This window comes from Hyperoodon ampullatus (genome assembly GCF_949752795.1).
Source record: "Hyperoodon ampullatus genome assembly, chromosome: 12".
NCBI lineage: Eukaryota > Metazoa > Chordata > Mammalia > Artiodactyla > Ziphiidae > Hyperoodon > Hyperoodon ampullatus.
In genome coordinates, this window is record NC_136925.1 from 37,281,946 (window position 1) to 37,302,620 (window position 20,675).

General features: G+C 37.5%; 2 protein-coding genes across 5 annotated transcripts in view; one reads left to right on the forward strand and one right to left on the reverse strand.

Annotated features, from left to right (window-relative positions):
- ATG5 (autophagy related 5) overlaps positions 1-20,675 on the reverse strand; it is a gene marked incomplete at both ends in the record, with an annotated part of 121,503 nt that overhangs the window by 62,076 nt on the left and 38,752 nt on the right. The gene's annotated exons all lie outside the window — the stretch shown is intronic.
- Positions 9,225-9,869, forward strand: LOC307061159 (small ribosomal subunit protein eS25-like; the record flags this gene model as incomplete). Its single annotated transcript, XM_079716169.1, has 2 exons — positions 9,225-9,314; positions 9,382-9,869. The coding sequence occupies 2 exons, from the start codon at positions 9,225-9,227 to the stop codon at positions 9,808-9,810; spliced, it is 519 nt and encodes a 172-aa protein (XP_079572295.1). The 3' UTR covers positions 9,811-9,869.

Below are 20,675 nucleotides of genomic sequence, written 5' to 3' on the forward strand. Positions count from 1 at the left end.
CGACAGTAACACAATCATAGTAGGGGACTTTAACACCCCACTTTCACCAATGGACAGATCATCCAAAATGAAAATAAATAAGGAAACACAAGCTTTAAATGATACATTAAACAAGATGGACTTAATTGATATTTATAGGACATTCCACCCAAAAACAACAGAATACACATTTTTCTCAAGTGCTCATGGAACATTCTCCAGGATAGATCATATCTTGGGTCACAAATCAAGCCTTGGTAAATTTAAGAAAATTGAAATTGTATCAAGTATCTTTTCCGACCACAATGCTATGAGACTAGACATCAATTACAGGAAAAGATCTGTAAAAAATACAAACACATGGAGGCTAAACAATACACTACTCAATAACGAAGTGATCACTGAAGAAATCAAAGAGGAAATTAAGAAATACTTAGAAACAAATGACAATGGAGACACGACGACCCAAAACCTATGGGACGCAGCAAAAGCAGTTCTAAGGGGGAAGTTTATAGCAATACAATCCCACCTTAAGAAACAGGAAACATTTCGAGTAAACAACCTGACCCTGCACCTAAAGCAATTAGAGAAAGAAGAACAAAAAACCCCCAAAGTTAGCAGAAGGAAAGAAATCATAAAGATCAGATCAGAAATAAATGAAAAAGAAATGAAGGAAACGATAGCAAAGATCAACCAAACTAAAAGCTGGTTCTTTGAGAAGATAAACAAAATTGACAAACCATTAGCCAGACTCATCAAGAAAAGAAGGGAGAAGACTCAAATCAGTAGAATTAGAAATGAAAAAGGAGAAGTAACAACTGACACTGCAGAAATACAAAAGATCATGAGAGATTACTATAAGCAACTCTATTCCAATAAAATGGACAACCTGGAAGAAATGGACAAATTCTTAGAAATGCACAACCTACCAAGACTGACTCAGGAAGAAATAGAAAATATGAATAGACCAATCACAAGCACTGAAATTGAAACTGTGATTAAAAATCTTCCATCAAACAAAAACCCAGGACCAGATGGCTTCACAGGCGAATTCTATCAAACATTTAGAGAAGAGCTAACACCCATCCTTCTCAAACTCTTCCAAACAATTTCAGAGGAAGGAACACTCCCAAACTCATTCTATGAGGCCACCATCACTTTGATACCAAAACCAGGCAAGGATGTCACAAAGAAAGAAAACTACAGGCCAATATCACTGATGAACATAGATGCAAAAATCCTCAACAAAATACTAGCAAACAGAATCCAACAGCACATTAAAAGGATCATACACCATGATCAAGTGGGGTTTATTCCAGGAATGCAAGGATTCTTCAATATACGCAAATCAATCAATGTGATACACCATATTAACAAGTTGAAGGAGAAAAACCATATGATCATCTCAATAGATGCAGAGAAAGCTTTCGACAAAATTCAACACCCATTTATGATAAAAACCCTGCAGAAAGTAGGCATAGAGGGAACTTTCCTCAACATAATAAAGGCCATATATGACAAACCCACAGCCAACATTGTCCTCAATGGTGAAAAACTGAAACCATTTCCACTAAGATCAGGAACAAGACAAGGCTGCCCACTCTCACCACTCTTATTCAACATAGTTTTGGAAGTTTTAGCCACAGCAATCAGAGAAGAAAAGGAAATAAAAGGAATCCAAATTGGAAAAGAAGAAGTAAAGCTGTCACTGTTTGCAGATGACATGATACTATACATAGAGAATCCTAAAGATGCTACCGAAAAACTACTAGAGCTAATCAATGAATTTGGTAAAGTAGCAGGATACAAAATTAATGCACAGAAATCTCTGGCATTCCTGTACACTAATGATGAAAAATCTGAAAATGAAATCAAGAAAACACTCCCATTTACCATTGCAACAAAAAGAATAAAATATCTAGGAATAAACCTACCTAAGGAGACAAAAGACCTGTATGCAGAAAATTATAAGACACTGATGAAAGAAATTAAAGATGATATAAATAGATGGAGAGATATACCATGCTCCTGGATTGGAAGAATCAATATTGTGAAAATGACTCTACTACCCAAAGCAATCTACAGATTCAATGCAATCCCTATCAAACTACCACTGGCATTTTTCACAGAAGTAGAACAAAAAATTTCAAAATTTGTTTGGAAAAACAAAAGACCCCGAATAGCCAAAGCAATCTTGAGAACAAAAAACGGAGCTGGAGGAATCAGGCTGCCTGACTTCAGACTATACTACAAAGCTACAGTAATTAAGACAGTGTGGTACTGGCATAAAAACAGAAAGATAGATCAGTGGATCAGGATAGAAAGCCCAGAGATAAACCCACGCACATATGGCCAACTTATCTTTGATAAAGGAGGCAGGAATGTACAGTGGAGAAAGGACAGCCTCTTCAATAAGTGGTGCTGGGAAAACTGGACAGGGACATGTAAAAGTATGAGATTAGATCATTCCCTAACACCATACACAAAAATAAGCTCAAAATGGATTAAAGACCTAAATGTAAGGCCAGAAACTATCAAACTCTTAGAGGAAAACATAGGTAGAACACTCTATGACATAAATCACAGCAAGATCCTTTTGGACCCACCTCCTAGAGAAATGGAACTAAAAACAAAGATAAACAAATGGGACCTAATGAAACTTCAAAGCTTTTGCACAGCAAAGGAAACCATAAACAAGACCAAAAGACAACCCTCAGAATGGGAGAAAATATTTGCAAATGAAGCAACTGACAAAGGATTAATCTCCAAAATTTATAAACAGCTCATGCAGCTCAATAGCAAAAAAACAAACAACCCAATCCAAAAATGGGCAGAAGACTTAAATAGGCATTTCTCCAAAGAAGATATACAGACTGCCAACAAACACATGAAAGAATGCTCAACATCATTAATCATTAGAGAAATGCAAATCAAAACTACAATGAGATATCATCTCACACCAGTCAGAATGGCCATCATCAAGAAATCTAGAAACAATAAATGCTGGAGAGGGTGTGGAGAAAAGGGAACACTCTTGCACTGCTGGTGGGAATGTGAATTGGTACAGCCACTATGGAGAACAGTATGGAGGTTCCTTAAAAAACTAAAAATAGAACTACCATATGACCCAGCAATCCCACTACTAGGCATATACCCTGAGAAAACCATAATTCAAAAAGAGACATGTACCAAAATGTTCATTGCAGCTCTATTCACAATAGCCCGGAGCTGGAAACAACCTAAGTGTCCATCATCGGATGAATGGATAAAGAAGATGTGGCACATATATACAATGGAATATTACTCAGCCATAAAAAGAAACGAAACTGAGCTATTTGTAATGAGGTGGATAGACCTAGAGTCTGTCATACAGAGTGAAGTAAGTCAGAAAGAGAAAGACAAATACCGTATGCTAACACATATATATGGAATTTAAAAAAAAAAAAAATGTCATGAAGAACCTAGGGGTAAAACGGGAATAATGACACAGACCTACTTGAGAATGGACTTGAGGATATGGGGAAGGGGAAGGGTAAGCTGTGACAAAGGGAAAGAGAGGCATGGACATATATACACTACCAAACGTAAGGTAGATAGATAGTGGGAAGGAGCCGCAGAGCACAGGGAGATCAGCTCGGTGCTTTGTGACCGCCTGGAGGGGTGGGATGGGGAGGGTGGGAGGGAGGGAGATGCATGAGGGAGGGGATGGGGGAACAGATGTATATGTATGACTGATTCACTTTGTTATAAAGCAGAAACTAATAAAAAAAAAAAAAAAAAAAAAAAAAAAGGAAGAATGACCCTCAATTATATTCAAGTCTTCACTGACTCTAAAAGACAATTTTTAAAGTAGCTTGCTTGCCAAAAAGAGATTTAAAGAGCTATAGCCAGTGGCAGGCCAGTGCTAATTAACTAAATGTATTCCTGTGTAAATCACCTATAAATTTTTAACCAGATTACCTGACTTGTTACCTTTCAAAACTATTGTAAATTGAGAAAATATTTTTCCTCTCAGGTTAAGTTACAGTTTATCACTTTCCTAAATTCAGAGGGCCAGAAACAAATTTAACATGTAATCAAGCCCATTTTTACTTCACTCAGAGCACTCCAAAGTCATAAGACAAAAACAAAAATCTATTTTAACTTTTGAAAGACTAATGGAGAAAAAGATACTCCATTATATTAACTATTATCTTTGCAATGTTTATTATGCAGGATACTCTATCTTTATTCTAATACAAATTCCTCATGCTTCTGATGAGAAACTGTAAATGAGAAAATTTTATTAATAATTATTCATAGACAAATAACAAAAGCTTAAAAAGGTGGGTGGGGCACCAGCGGTCACTGGAGATGCAATATATAATGCAACATTACTCAGCTTTAGCTGCCTACCTGGACCACCTAAGAAACTTTAAAAAAAATACTAATGTCAAGGATCCACTCCAGACCAGTTATTTCAGATTCCCTGGAACTGTATTTTTTGGAAACTCCCAGATGATTCTAATATGTAGCCAGAGTTAACAGCCTCCAGATAGAAAATACACTGACTTTAGAATCAGAGATCTAGGATCAAATCCTGGTCCCATCTCTTACTAGCCCTGTAAGCTCTTTTCCTCGTTTTTAAAGTTGATAATGTTTATCTAATTCTTGGGAAGAATCACTAAGAAGGCATATCCAGTACTGGGACATCACAGGAATTTAGTAAATGTAATATGATTACAGGTAAATTCTGTTCTATTTCAAATCCATCTCATCTGTCCAAGGTGGCTACATGAAAAATGCCTCTTTAAAAGAAGTCCCCCATTTGCAAATAGTTCATATTATGAATCTCCAGTTTAATTCTAGGCAAGGAAGAGAAAAGAAAAAGTAAAACAACTGATAGAAGTAACAGTGTACTCAATTAAGTTTTTACTTTGTAGGTTCTGCATAGAGTTAAATCTATTAAAGTGTTTATTTACTCCTATTATGTACTTAATTGAGTACTGGGAGCTGTAGAGAATTAAAAACCAAAATATAAAACAAGTACACGGACTCTCCTTTACTTAATATGTAGTTGGGGAAGCCAAATTGACATACATAAAGTTATCACAATTTCTAATGAGTCCAATTGGTCCTTTATTGTGTATTAGTAGTGCCTGATGGTTCAAGTCCTCCCCACCCACTTCTCTTCTAATGCAGGTGACCAAGTGACAGATGCTTAAGTAAAAAGCATGTTAAAAGTTAGGCTGGGCCTGGTAGCGCAGTGGTTAAGAATCTGCCTGCCAATGCAGGGGACACGGGTTCGATCCCTGGTCTGGGAAGATCCCACATGCCATGGAGCAACTAAGCCCATGCGCCACAACTACTGAGCCTGCGCTCTAGAGCCCACGCACCACAATTACTGAAGCCCATGTGCTCTAGGGCCCGTGCTCTGCAACAAGATAGGCCACCGCAATGAGAAGCCCACGCACCGCAACGAAGAGTAGCCCCCGCTCGCCACAACCAGAGAAAGCCCGCGCACAGCAACAAAGACCCAACACAGCCAAAAATAAAATTTTTTTTTAAAGTTAGGCTGGTAAAGAAGTGGTATTAAAATAACTCAAGTGATGCTAGAGTGAAAAGTCATGGGTTCTGATTATAGTAGAACCTCAGAGATCATTTTTTATTAATAACATACCTGAACAGAATTTAACTGTTTTTTTAAAACCCTAAATGAATATTATGTTGTTTGATTTTCAAAGCAACTTACTGAGGGAAGCTGCAGTTCAAAACAGGTAAATGATTTGCTTGAGGTCACCAGGCCAGTAGATTCTCAGGGATGCTACCATATCACAGAAAACTTTCAGTTAACATTTCTATAAATTAAAACACTGCTTGCTTGTTAAAACTCCAAGTTGAGTCAATTCAATGATGTATGATTAACAGGAATCTGAGAAACTATTAATGAACAGAATGTTCATATTATCAAAAATTCCACAGTCCTATACTTCAAAATTCTTGGTAGTGTCAAGTATAATAGTTTACCAAATCTTGTCTCCTTTGGCAGTTACAGATCACAAACTGAACAGTTAGCAGTAGCTGCTGCAGAAATAAATACTTAGTAAACATTTAAGTAAATAAAAATTTACTTCAACATGTACATTAAGGCATTATTTTTCAATGAGAACAAGGAAAAATGCAACTGATAACTGAAAACATCATTCAATTAGGAACTACCTCTTAAAAGCTGCCATGGACAATGATGAGTAAAACTGGAAAATTCAACCACAGTTTAACTTTTAGCTACTAGGATTATTCAGGTGGCAATTACTACAAAATTTATTTATTATAACAACTCATTCACTATCAAAACAAAGTTGAGGGCTTCCCTGGTGGCGCAGTGGTTGAGAATCTGCCTGCTAATGCAGGGGACATGGGTTTGAGCCCTGGTCTGGGAAGATCCCACATGCCGCGGAGCAACTAGGCCCGTGAGCCACAACTACTGAGCCTGCGCATCTGGAGCCTGTGCTCTGCAACGGGAGAGGCCGCAATAGTGAGAGGCCCGCGCATCGCGATGAAGAGTGGCCCCCGCTTGCCACAACTAGAGAAAGCCCTCGCACAGAAACGAAGACCCACCACAGCCAAAAATAAATAAATAAACAAATGTGGGGTTAAAAAAAAAAAAAAACAAAGTTGATTTGTAAAATTATACACATACCCCCCAAAATAGGGCCCACCCAATATTTTATAAACTATATTACTTCCTGTAGTGAGTTTATTTTAGAATAAATACTATTATTTTAAATGTATTCAGTAGGTTTTAGTAATAAGTCATATACATAATGTATCCTAAAAGTTAATCAGGATTTCTAAGAATTCCAGTAGAAATAAGAATAAAGTTATCAAAAGTTGGAATTATTCTACCAGTGCTTCTCAACTTATTCATTTACACTCAAATATCTGAATCCTACAGAATATTATTCTGAGTGTAATAACACCTTAAAATAAATGCTGATAAAAATATTGGGGGGAAACTTTTTTTTTTGAATTTTATATTATTTATTTTTTGTACAGCAGGTTGTTATTAGTTATCTATTTTATACACATTAGTGTATATATGTCAATCCCAATCTCCCAATTCATCCCATCACTACCAACACCTTCCCCCGCCACTTTTGGGGGGAAACTTCTGTATGTAAAGCCTTTCTCCTTCACTCACTGAGCCTATGCTATTGCCCTCTTCTCTTCCTCCTTCCCAGATGTTAGATGTCCACTGATTGCCTTTCTTCCTCTGCGCCTCCTTCCTTATATTCTGAGTGGACAAATAGCAATACATTATTTTTCTTGCAAAAATGTTTTTATAGGGTTTTAAAAACCCACATAAAAATAATTTCACCTTAAAATAAGCGAAAAGTTAAGTGCAGGTTAATATTTTTGTAGGAAAAAAAATCTGAGTTTATTAACAAAAACAAGAAGCTAGTTTAAGAAAAAGAGGCATATATCTTGAAGTGTACTTCTGAGTGTGGTTTATGGTAATGTGAAATAAAGCGAAATCTGAATCTGGTTAAATCTTTTATGCAAATAAACTCCAATTAAAAATACCATTTGGGATATTTCATTGATATTCCTCTACAGAGAAAGATAGAAATAAGCTAGATGTAGAAAAGCCCAGGAACCAGAGATAGTCTGGATCCTAAAGGGACCCTGTGGGAAGAAATGCTTCTTAAGTAGAAAGCCACTTTGAAGATAATGATCAGGACTTGACTGAACACCCTGTATCTTAGATACACAAATTTGTTTATTTTGCACTCATTTTTTATGGGTTGCTTCTTTTCTAGTTTTCCAGCATTTGGGTTAAAATCGTGCAACTCTCTGAATGTTAATTAAAACACTGGAATAGTTTAATATTTAAATGTAATTTTCACATAAAAGGATTTCTGAATCTTTTACAGTTTCTAAAGCAATAAAAGACACATGCAATGAAAAATAACAAATTAGCCCTGCTATAGAATGGCAGTTACTTCTTTGGTTCAGAAAAAATATCATTAATATGGAGAACTGTGACGTCAAGAACTCATTATCACAGCCACTAGTCAGGACTGGTCTGCACAGGCAGAGATGGAGTAAACAGAATGTCACAGGGATAGGACTGGGAGAGTGGAGGGGGAGGAAATTCTAGAATTCTCAATAAAGTAATTTCTAGGTCTTTGTTAAAAAGTACATGAAATGGGTACCTGGGAATAGGTAACACACTGGCTGGCATTAATTAGACTGTTGAGCTAAAATGTTTATTTGGTCATCCAGACCCTAGAAAGATAATGAAAGAATTGGTCAGAGAGTAGGTAAAAGTTTAAATGAGAGGTAAGAGAGGGAAAGAAGTGTTATCAACATACTCAGAACTAGATCAAGTGCCACACAGAAAGCTGGAGAGGGAGAGGAAAGGCAGCAAAAGAAGGAAAAGGAAAAATATGGAAGACATGTTACTTCAAAAAATGTAAACAGGGACTTCCCTGGTGGTGCAGTGGTTAAGAATCCACCTGCCAATGCAGGGGACTCAGGTTCGAACCCTGGTCCGGGAAGATCCCACATGCCACAGAGCAACTAAGCCCGTGTGCCACAACTACTGAGCCTACGCTCTAGAGCCCGCGAGCCACAACTACTGAGCCCGCGTGCTGCAACTACTGAAGCCCGTGCGCCTAGAGCCCGTGCTCCTCTACAAGAGAAGCCACAACAATGAGAAGCCCGCACACCACAATGAAGAGTAGGCCCTGCTCGCCACAACTAGAGAAACCCCGCATGCAGCAACGAAGACCCAACGCAGCCAAAAATAAAATAAATGAATTTTTAAAAAATGTAAACGGTCTTACTGAAATGACAGCATACTATTGATTCATTTGTCATTTAGTAGTCACCTCAACAAAAATAAAATAATCCTCATCATCCAGAAACAATTATAGCTAAGTTTACAATAAGAAGTTCACATGGTTATGTTTATACAAGAAGAGTTAACTGATTAAAATAACTTTTTAATTTGTTTACATGTCAAAGTCCTTTTGTTTAAAGAATATAGTTCCAAATACAGCCCAAATGAGTCACTGTAACAACTGAACATAGTAGTTCTCAAAGGCTGAGTTGGTGGAACAGATGTGAAACTTCATAAATAAACTGGCCCACGCTTTAGACTTTCAAACACATCTTACAAGGCTGTTGCGATGACAGTGATAATTCATGTAAAGTACCCAGGACAGAACTTGGGGATTCAATAAATGATCACTGCTACTTTAATGGAGAAGCAGTTTTATGCATTAATTCTACATCACGGACTCCGGAGCGCGGCTGCGGCGCTTGCGCACTTGGAGCACGTCTGGCTGTCAGTAATGCCGGGAAGTTAGCTGTCGGGATCCATAAAATTGTTTTCCGTCCCTTTTCCCCGGTTTTTAGTGTCAGGAAACAGCAACGTGTGACTGCCTCACAACTAGCCGCAAAGCACAAAAGCCGCCCAAGGATGACAAGAAGAAGAAAGATGCCGGAAAGTCGGCCAAGAAAGACAAAGACCCAGTGAACAAATCTGGGGGCAAGGCCAAAAAGAAGAAGTGGTCCAAAGGCAAAGTTCGGGACAAGCTCAATAACCTAGTCTTGTTTGACAAAGCAACGTATGACAAACTCTGTAAAGAAGTTCCCAACTATAAGCTTACAACTCCAGCTGTCGTCTCTGAGAGACTGAAGATTCGTGGCTCCCTGGCCAGGGTAGCCCTGCAGGAGCTGCTTAGTAAAGGACTTATTAAACTGGTTTCAAAGCACAGAGCTCAAGTAATGTACACCAGAAATAGCAAGGGTGGAGATGCTCCAGCTGCTGGTGAAGATGCATGAACAGGTCCCACCAGCTGTATGTTTTGAAAAATAAAACTTTATTAAATCCAAAAAAAAAATTCTACATCACCCCTCTCAGAGCAGTGGTACTCAAATGGGGTGATTCTGCCGCTTAGGGGATATCTGGCAATTCCTGGAGACATTTTTTAATGTGATGATTGAGAACGGGGAGTAGTGTGCTCCTGGCATCTAATGAGTGGGCAGAGACCAGGAATGCTGCCAAACATCCTATAGTGCACAGGACAGCCCCTCCCTGCCACCACCCCAACATCAAAGAATTATCCAGTCCAAAATATCTAATGGTGCCAACAATGAGAAATCCTGCTCAAGAGGAATGGCTCTCAAACTTTAGTGCATCACAATCACCTGGAGGGGTGCTGGACCACAAGTTACCGGGATCTGCCCCAGAGTTTCTGACTCAGTTGGTTTAGGATACATTTCTAATCAGTTCCTAGCTAAAACTGATACTTCTGTCCCATTGTCTACACTTTGAGAAACACTGCTCTAGAGAAAAGTGATCAGGAGCTAATTGACAAAACAAAAAAAAATATTACGAAAAGTAAGCACACTTGGGGTTTTCTATTCTCTTGAGGAGAATTGTGATATTAAGTTTCAAAACAAAAGATTCATTTAAAAACAAAATAAGTTAAAATATATATGCACATATACCTTAACATAGGTCTTGGCAATTTTTTTCAGTCTGACATCAAAAGCAAAACCAACAAAAGCAAAAATAAACAAGTGGAACTACATCAAAGTAAAAAGCTTCTGCTCAGCGAAAGAAATCAACAAAATGAAAAGACAATCTACTGAATGGGAAAAAATATTTGCAAATCATGTATCTGATAAGAGGTTAATATCCAAAATATATTAAAAAATGCATACAATTCAATAGCAAAAAAACCCTAAACAATCCAATTTTAAAATGGGCAGAAGATCTGAATGGACATTTTCAAAGAAGACATATAGATGGCTAACAGGTAGATGAAAAGTGCTCAACATCACTAATAATAAGGAAAACACAAATCAAAACCACAATAAGATATCACCTCACAGGCCTCCCTGGTGGCACAGTGATTAAGAATCTGCCTGCCAATGCAGGGGACATGCATTCAAGCCCTGGTCCGGGAAGATCCCACATGCCAGCGGAGCAACTAAGCCTGTGTACCACAACTACTGAGCCTGCGCTCTAGAGCCCACGAGCCACAACTACTGAGCCTGCATGCCACAACTACTGAAGCCCGCGAGCCTAGAGCCCGTGCTCCGCAACAAGAGAAGCCACCGCAATGAGAAGCCCGCGCACCTCAACGAAGAGTAGCCCCCGCTCGCCACAACTAGAGCAAGTCCGCGCACAGCAACGAAGATACAACACAGCCAAAAAAAAAAAAAAGATATCACCTCACACCTGTCAGAATGGCTACTGTCAAAAAGAAAAGAGATAACAAGTGTTGGCAAGGACAGGGAGAAAAGAAAACCCTGTGCACTGCTGGTGGGAATGTAAACTGGTGCAGCCAGTATTTTAGTTATTTTTAGTTATTTTGTAACTGGTAAGGTACAGCATGATGACTACAGTTCATAATACTGTATGGCATATTTGAAAGTTGCTAAGAGAGTAGATCTTAAAAGTTCTCATCACAAAAAAAATTTTTTTACAACTATGTAAAATGACACGTTAACTAGACTTATTGTGGTAGTGAGCACTTTGCTATATATACAAATATTGAATCATTATATTGTACACCTGAAAATAATATAATGCTACATGTCAATTATACCTAAATTTAAAAAATTAAAAACTAAAATAAAAATATAAAAACAAAGTTAAACTATATATGCATATATACCTGTGTATATATATGTGTTTTGTGTTTGTGTGTATACTGTGTTTTGTTTTTTTTTTAAGAAGAAAGAGGAATCATACTGTAAATTCAAATAATAATAATAGGTCATGAGTCCAAGAGTGAAAATCAATATCCGGATATTGATATTGGATCAATATCTGACAGATGTTCATCTGCATTTCCTTTATATAGGGTACCAACATTCATAAGAAAAAGCTTCTTGAACCTTCCCAAACTTACCTTACAAAAAAGTGACAGTACGTTACAAGGCATACATTTTTTTAGTTTTTTTAACTGGACCAGATAAATAAAAGATATCATAAGGTAGTCTTCTTACTGTAGATAATTTGGAATTTTATTTAAAATGACATTACAAACTAAACCTTTGTATTCCTGCAACACTAAGAGTTCACTAAAAATATTTTCAAGTACTGATCAGAGTTTAGACTGAGGTATAAATCTAGTCTCATAGATTTGTACATTTATCAACTGAATCTCATACACAAAAATGTATTCTCTCTACCACTGATTAACTCTGGAACATATGACCATTCACTGTAGTTAATGGACTCTTTTCAATAAACTTATGTTGGTATAATTTGTAGTGCATTATGAAATAACTGTCTAAATGTTTTCACCAAGTTTTATTATCCATGATGTTCACTGCCAAGTATACCCAAAGCACTGTAACAAGCTATGATCCAAATTATCACCAAATTTATTTACTCATTCAAATCATGTTAATTCCCAAGAGCAATCTTTCTCCAGAAGCCAAGCAAAGTATCTTTATGATTTTATATTAAAACACAAATGCATAAACTTTTTAGATCTTTACCATTATTTCTAATTACAGAAAGTTAGAATACCAAGAGATTGATTTAAAACATGTAGCATAATATAGTAAAATGCTTGTTTGTTCAACAGTAAAACTTGACTGCTCAAGCAGGTTACAAATTTTCTCTAAGCAAATTTCTCACAAAGTTGTAGATTCCTGAAGCCACACACACAGCTTCAGACTGAACTTATTCATCTTACTATAATGCAGACAAAACAATAAGGAAAACGACTATCTCAGCTGTATGCAGAAAAAAAAGCAAAACACGGTTAGTGGATATAAAGAACTCTCAAACATTAGGAGTATATGGGATTGCTCCATATTCATTGCCTTGTAACACTGGGACATTAACTGTCATATCTTTTAAGATAAAATAATAAACAGAGCACTTATTGTTAAAGTAAATGACTATGAAATTAGAAGCTGCAGCATTCGATTCAAATCTGTTAAGCTTTCTTCATCTACTGACACACACTCACAATACTTAATTCTATCAACATCTAACTCAATGCATCTGCACGTGAATGTCTCAGAGACATTTCAAACTTTTCTTTTTTAATTTATTTATTTATTTTTGGCTGCGTTGGGACTTCGTTGCTGCACACGGGCTTTCTCTAGTTGCGGTGAGCGGGGGCTACTCTTCGTTGCGGTGTGTGGGCTTTTCATTGTGGTGGCTTCTCCTGTTGTGCAGCACAGGCTCTAGGCACGCAGGCTCAGTAGTTATCGGGCTCTAGTGCACGCTCAGTAGTTGTGGTGCACAGGCTTAGCTGCTCCACGGCATGTGGGATCTTCCCGGACCAGGGCTCGAACCTGTGTCCCCTGCACTGGCAGGTGCATTCTTAACCACTGCACCACCAGGGAAGCCCACATTTCAAACTTTTGCCTTCAAGGCTGACCTTCTCAATTTGGCTTTGTTCCCCATCCCAAACCTATTTTTTGCCTAGTTATTTCATATCATGGTATAAAGCACTACTATCCATCTAGCTGCCCAAGTCAGAACTCAGGAATGATTCTTTCCTTTCTTTCAACCTAAACTTGAAACCGTACACAAGCCCCTGTGTCCCTGTCCTTTGAAGTAAAAGGCTTTTGCTTTAGTCTCCCAGGCCTCCATTGTGTCTCAAAAGGCTGACTCAAGAGTTAATGATTAGGAAATGTGAAGATGTAGAAATAAAGAATAGCTGTTGGGCTGGGAAACTGGTAACAATTTAGACTATAAATCCACCACACAGCACAGTCACCCAACTCCCAGGTCCCTGAAAGATACAGATAAAGGCCTGACACACATTCCTGAGTTGTTTTTAAAGGAAGCAGGCCCCCACCAGATGGAAACTGCTGACCACAAGAACACAGATCCTAGTCTGGTTGAAACCAGAAGGTTGATGATGCTTGGAACTTCACCTTGATGCCAACCAATCAGAGAATTGTGCAACAGCTGATCACACACCCTGCAGCCCCTCCCTCACACTGCCTTTAAAACCCCTTCCCTGAAAGCCGTCGGTGAGTTTGGGTCTTTTGAGCATGAACTGCCCATTCTCCTTGCTTGGTGCCCTGCAGTAAACAATGTACTTTCCTTCACCACAACCCAGTAGATTGGCTTTACTGTGTGTGGGTGAGCAGACTCAAGTTTGGTTTAGTAACAACCTAACACCCCATCTAATAATAGATTCTGTCAATGCTACCTCCAAAATAAACCCCAGATTTACTGACTTTTCTCCATCTCTACCATCATCACCCTAAAGGCCACCATCATCTTACACCTGGACCTACTACTACAGACTCTCCACTTCTACTCTTGGCTCCCTCTATTCCACCCTCTATTCAGCAGCCACAACTACTGAGCCTGCATGCCACATCTATTGAAGCCCACACGCCTAGAGCCCGTGCTCCGCAATGGGAGAGGCTGCTGCGATGAGGAGCCTGTGCACCACAACGAGGAGTGGTCCCCACTTGCCACAGCTGGAGAAAGCCCGCATGCAGCAATGAAGACCCAACACAGCCAAAAATAAAAATAAATTAAATAAATAAATTTTAAAAAAATTCCTTTTCCTTGACTTGAAAGGCCCTATATCACCTAGATCTTTCCCATTTCTCTAACCTCATTGCATGTCACTCTTCCTTCTTGGTCACTGGCCAAGACACAGTGGCCTTCTTTCTATTTTTTAAAATGTACCGAACTTTTTGCCTCATGTTCTTAAAACATGCCATTCCCTAATGTGACTAGTTCCCTTTCATCCCTAAGATTTCAGCTTAAATATCATCTTCTCAAACAGGTCTTTTATAACTACCTTAATAAAAACAGGCCCAATCCCTAATGATCTCTATTCTCAGCACTGTTTATTGCTTTTAAAATAGGGTAAGATCACTGCCAAAAGGATGCTTTCTGTCACATGAAACTTATGGAAAGAAACAGATAATAGAAAAGTGACATTTCTGCTACAAAGAATTTTTTTTTTAAATGATGAGACTATACTATAGATTGTTCTCACAGGTAGAGGGGGAAATATGACAAGCACACTAGAGGAAAACGGTATCCTAGGGAAAAACAACTTACGTTCTCTCTCACTTTTGGTAAAAGCTACTAATAGGATTAAGTCTTCAAAAGTACCTGGCATTTTTCCCCACCTGAGGGGCTTTGCCCCTGACATTCCCTCTGCCTAGGAAGGTATTATGAACCCCAGATAAATGTATGGTCCTGCTTTAGGTCTTCATTTAATGTCATCCAATCAGTGAGGCCTTCTGAGACCACCTGATTAAAAATAGCAACGCCCTCTCCCAAAACAGTCCTTTCTCATCTTTCCCTGCTTTTTCTCCCACAGCACTCCTCGTCATCATAAGGCGCATAATGTATTTTACTTTTATATATACTTATTGTCTGTCTCCCCCACGATAATTTAAGCTGCATAAGGGCAGGAAATTCAGTCTTTCTTTTTTTTTTTACTACTTTATCTCCAGTATGGATTCAATAATTAACTGTTCAATGAATTAACATTAAAATGACACTCATAAAAGATGAACCAAGTTATAGCAGGCATGTGATGGTTAATTTTATGCATCAACTTGACTGGCCACAGATGCCCAGATTAAACATTATTTCTGGGTGTGCCTGTGAGGGTGTTTTGGGATGAGATTAGCATATGAATATGTGTCATTTCAGTAGACTGCCCACCCCAATGTGAGTGGACATCGTCCAATCAGTTGAGAACCTGAAGAGAACAAAAGGAAAGGCAGAGGAAACAGCAATCTGCCCCACTTTTTCCTGCCCCATTGCTTGAGCTGAGACATCTCATCTTTTCCTACCATTGAACTGGGATTTATACCAGCAGCATCCTTGGTTCTCAGGCCTTGAAACTCAGAGTGAATTACACCTCTGACTTTCCTGAGTCTTCAGCTTGCAGGGGGCAGATTGTGGGACTTGTTAAGACTCCAAAATCACATGAACCAGTTCCTCATAATAAATCTGTGTGTGTGTGTGTGTGTGTGTGTGTGTGTGTGTGTGTGTGTGTGTGTGTGTGTGTGTATGTGCGTGTGTATATTCATTCTATTTCTCTGGAGGATACTGACTAATAAAAGGAGTATGTAAGTATGTAAGAAGAGTGGCAGGAAGGTCAACACCAAGCACAAGATGAGGTTTATTTAAAAAAAAAAAAAGGGAGGAAAAACAAAACGAGCTTTATAAACCATGTTTGGCAAAGAAAGAACGAACGCATGGAGAACATTATTGGGAAAGATGGTTATCATATTAAGAGGTGACAGAGAGAAAGCTAAACTATCCAACTTCTGTTTAGTTTCCATTTTCTTCAACAAGAGAATGATTTTCAAAGAAGAAAGTGTGAAAACTTAGCTAAAATAAAAATGATGCTTCAAAGATTCAGACATAACAGTAGGTACTCTGCTTTAAATTAATGCAAGTCTTCAGACAAAGGAAAATTACTTCAGAGGACACTAAAAGAACCTAAAGATAGGATTACAAAACCAATGCCAATAATCTTATGAAACAATGGAAAACGAGAGAGGTGCCTGAGGTCAGCAGACAGACAAATGTTTCAACCTAAAAATATGAATGGATTTTATCAACTGGTAAGCCTGACGTCAATCTTTAGCAGAGTTTTAGAATGTTTTTGAGCATTCAGAAAGTAAAACAATAATTAGTAGAAATCAGCATAAATTTAAAAATACTTATAGCATCAAAGTGACCATGTTTCTTTTTATGACAGTATTAAGGTACTGGATACCAAAAAAATGATTTATCTTAATGTAACGATAAAGATCACCTTCTGGGTGTCTATAAGCTGGATGAGTGTAGTTAGGCACACTCAACAGTTTCTAAAATGTCTGGGAACCAACTATGACAGTTTTCATTCTATTACCCACCATATTCAACCAAATACTAAGTCCTAGCAAGTCTACATCTCAAATATTTCTCAAAACCGCCCACTTCTCTCTACCTTCAAGACTGCCCTGTAGTCAGAAAAATTCATCTGCTACCTAACCACTGGAATGGACTCATACTTGGCCTTTTAATTCCATATTTGTTCCCTTCTAATTCATTAACCATACAGTAGTCAGAGATAACTTAAAAAAGAACATCTGATTCCTTTATATCCCTGCTTATAATCTTTCAGCAGTCCCCTATCTACCTCACCTCACTCCTGGAGATTAAGTTCAATATCACTAAAATGTCCTACCAGACCCTGAATAGATAGGGTCCTCTATCCAATGTGCAGTGTTATCTACTTGCCACTCTCAATCTTGATCACCGTGCTCTAGTCAGAATAGCCTTCTGGAGCCTTATAAAGAAAGTTGAGGCCTTGGAGAACCACTGATTAAACACAGAAGAACCACAAGAGGCTTGAAGGGGGAAGTCCAAGTAACATGGCTTTAAAGATTTGTTTAAAGGAAGTAAAAGTACCCCTTAAATAAAATATTGATTTTGAAAAAAAAAAAAAAAAAAAAAGAATAGCCTTCTTAGAGCCCCTAAAATTTACTAAGCTCCTTTCTCCTTCTCAGCCTAACCCACATCATTCCCTGTGCCTGGAACACTTTCATCACAACCACACTGCTCTCTATCCCTTCCTCTATAACTCAAGATACAAATGTAATAATTATTTAAAGACTATCTGTTTAATGTCTGCCTCCCCCACCAGAATGTGAACTCTGAGGGAAGGAACCATGGCTGTCATACTCACCCCAGCGCCCCCTATGCCTAGCACAGTGCCTGGCATGTGGTAGATTCTTATAATTGGCTAATCCATACTATCAGGATCTGGGCATAACTCTCGTATAATGATTGTTCTTTCCAAGACTTGATTAAATAACAGAGCATAAAGTCTGTGAAGAATATAAATTTGTGAGTAATATTCGTAGCGCTAGATTAAAGAATGAAAATTTCTATAAACTCAAAGTGGGGGAGGGGTGAGAGCAGATGAAAAAGACGGACCATATACTGATAACTGCTGAGATGGGTGATAGGTATGTGGATGCTCATTACACTATTTTCTTTGCTCTTATTTATACAATGTGATCCCGGTGTTCTCATGACTGATAAACATCTGAGTTTTTCTAAAGAAAGGAAGCTTACCAAATAGTGACCTTTCACTGAGACAAAAGGTTCAAGAAGAATACTTATGCTTCCTATTGACAGTTCTACTTAGGAATCTCCTTCCACATCACCTACACATTAGAACAGTACTGACACCGTGATAACAGCACAGAAATGGAAGCTTCAAGATACAGAGTTAAGTCCAAAAATATCTTGTCTTTCTGTTTTAGTAGTCTTTCTATGACACCACATTTATTTTTAGAAAGTTATCTATTGCCTTTTACCTAAGTCCTGCTTGAAAGGACCAGGGAGGAAGAGAGGGAAAGAGGGAGAGGTAGAGAGAGAAAGACGGGGAGGGAGGGAGAGAGAGAGAGAGACACACAGAGAGAGAGAGAGAGAGAGAGAGAGGGAGGGAGGTGGGGGGGGGGGAGAGAGAGAGAGAGAGAAATAAACAATAATTATTCTTCCAGGAAATCCTCTGGAATCAAGAATATCTAATCACCAGAATTCAGGTGTAAGTGATTACCACTGGACAGTCTTTGAATCTGAGTCTTGTGAGGTATCATCACCTTGACATTTGTAAGGAAACTCCATCTCAGAAGAGTGATCTGCCATGGCCACACAACCAATAGGAGATAAGCAAAGAAAGATCAATGCTCCTTTGGAGCATATGTTAATGATCCAATGCTCCTTCTCGGACCAAGAGATTCTCAGTCCATTACTTATACTACTATATTGCAACTGATAAAAACAAAGCAATGCAATCACAACCCAACTGTCTCTATCATATAAGCCAGTTAGAAGCATTGTGTTTCTTTTGCATCACCCACCAAACAAAAGTATTTTCAAAATGCTATGACTTATCATAAAATTCATCTTAAGCTAACCACTATTTCCTCTTAAAAACCAGTTTTAAGTTAAAATGGTACGCTACCAAATAATTGATTTCTCTAAAAAATTACTTAGCTCAAAAGGATTAACCATACTTTATAAACAATGGAAATTTTCAATATTTAACGGTGAAAACTTGCATTTATTTGAAGGTCTATGGAATTTATTTGATGCCATCTTTTCTTGTTTAGTATACTCAGAAAACCAAAGCTGAAAACTAAGTCATATATTATGTTAAAAATATTTTTTAGAGGTTTCCTCAAATCTCTAGCTTATAAGAAAAACCTCCTGACATTTAATAGAAAATAGCGTGCAAATATAGTGACAAGTGCCTCATAAATAATAAAAATGCTACTTTCTTCTCTTTTTTTGTGGTCATTACCTTTGTTTCACAGGGAGGTTAAATACTCTTATATCTAAAATGAAAACCCATAAAAAACACTGAAAGGCACAGTATGTCTTAAATGAGCTTTCTTGGTTTCAAAAGCTTTTCTTATTTCTCTTTCACAGAGATCTGAAAAATTAAAATTAGCATTTGAAAGTATTCAAAAATTGTTTAAATTGTTTAGTTGCTATGCTGTACAGGTGCAGTTCTGAATGAAATAAATTTACCATCTGCTTTGTCTCAATTCTGACCAGTTTACAATTACACTAACCAACAGGTGAAATGTCTTTGCCCTAACAGATCTGTAAGACTTTCTTTTGTATGGAAAAATTCTTAAACATAAAATCCACTTCCATAATTAAAAATTTTAAAGGTACTTCCTCAATTTTATACTAGTATTAATCTAGTTATAAAAAGCTGTTAACAGTATTTCCTTGTTGTACTAGATAGGATTAAAATAAAGGAGTCACTCGGTCAATATTTATTTTGTCCATTCTATGCCTAAGAATATACTAGGTGCTGGGGATACAGAAGATGCATGATACACTCTAGCCAAGAGAAATTTATATTCTAGCAGAATACATAAACCGTAACTATACCAGAGAGTGAATTATGAGAGCAAGAATGCATATGAATGGACAAGGAGCCGTGAGAGCATGAAAATATAAATAGATCTGCCTCCACTTGGCTGTAGCTTCACAAAAACAGGATTCATGTTTGTTCTATCACTGCTGGATGATCACTAGCTCCTAGCATAGTGTCAAGCACATATTAGATGTTCAATAAATAGTTTGTTGGCTAAAAAAAAAATTGAAACAGGGAAGTTTTCACTTAGAGGGTGACAAGACAGATGAGCATTAAAACATTAAGTAAGAATTAAATAGACAAAAAGGGAGGGAAAGGTTATTCTAGGCAGAAGGAACAGAATGAACTACTATACCCACCTTTCACCAATTTACCTTAATGTAGGTAACATTCAACATTTTACCCCAAAATATATTTTCTACAAACAACCTCTACCCAACCAAAGATTTTCTAAATGTATATTTCAATTTAAAAAAGTAGAAAATAAACTATCAAGGTCTCCACAGGATACCACATGTAGGATTTTGAGTGTGTAAACTTAATCATTAGCAGTACCAATAAAAACAAACATAAGAGCTACAAAAATAATTTATAGCTAAAAGAAGGAACAAAATATATTTTAACCACATACCATTTTAAGTTGGATTTAATGAAACTCAATTTGAAAAGTAACTTAATAAAAGTTAAATTAATAAAAATAACTTTAAAATAGTCATATATCCAAGCAAGAATATAAGCTAAGACAAAAATAGGAAAAAAGGAATTTTAGAAAAAAAAATATTTTTTTAT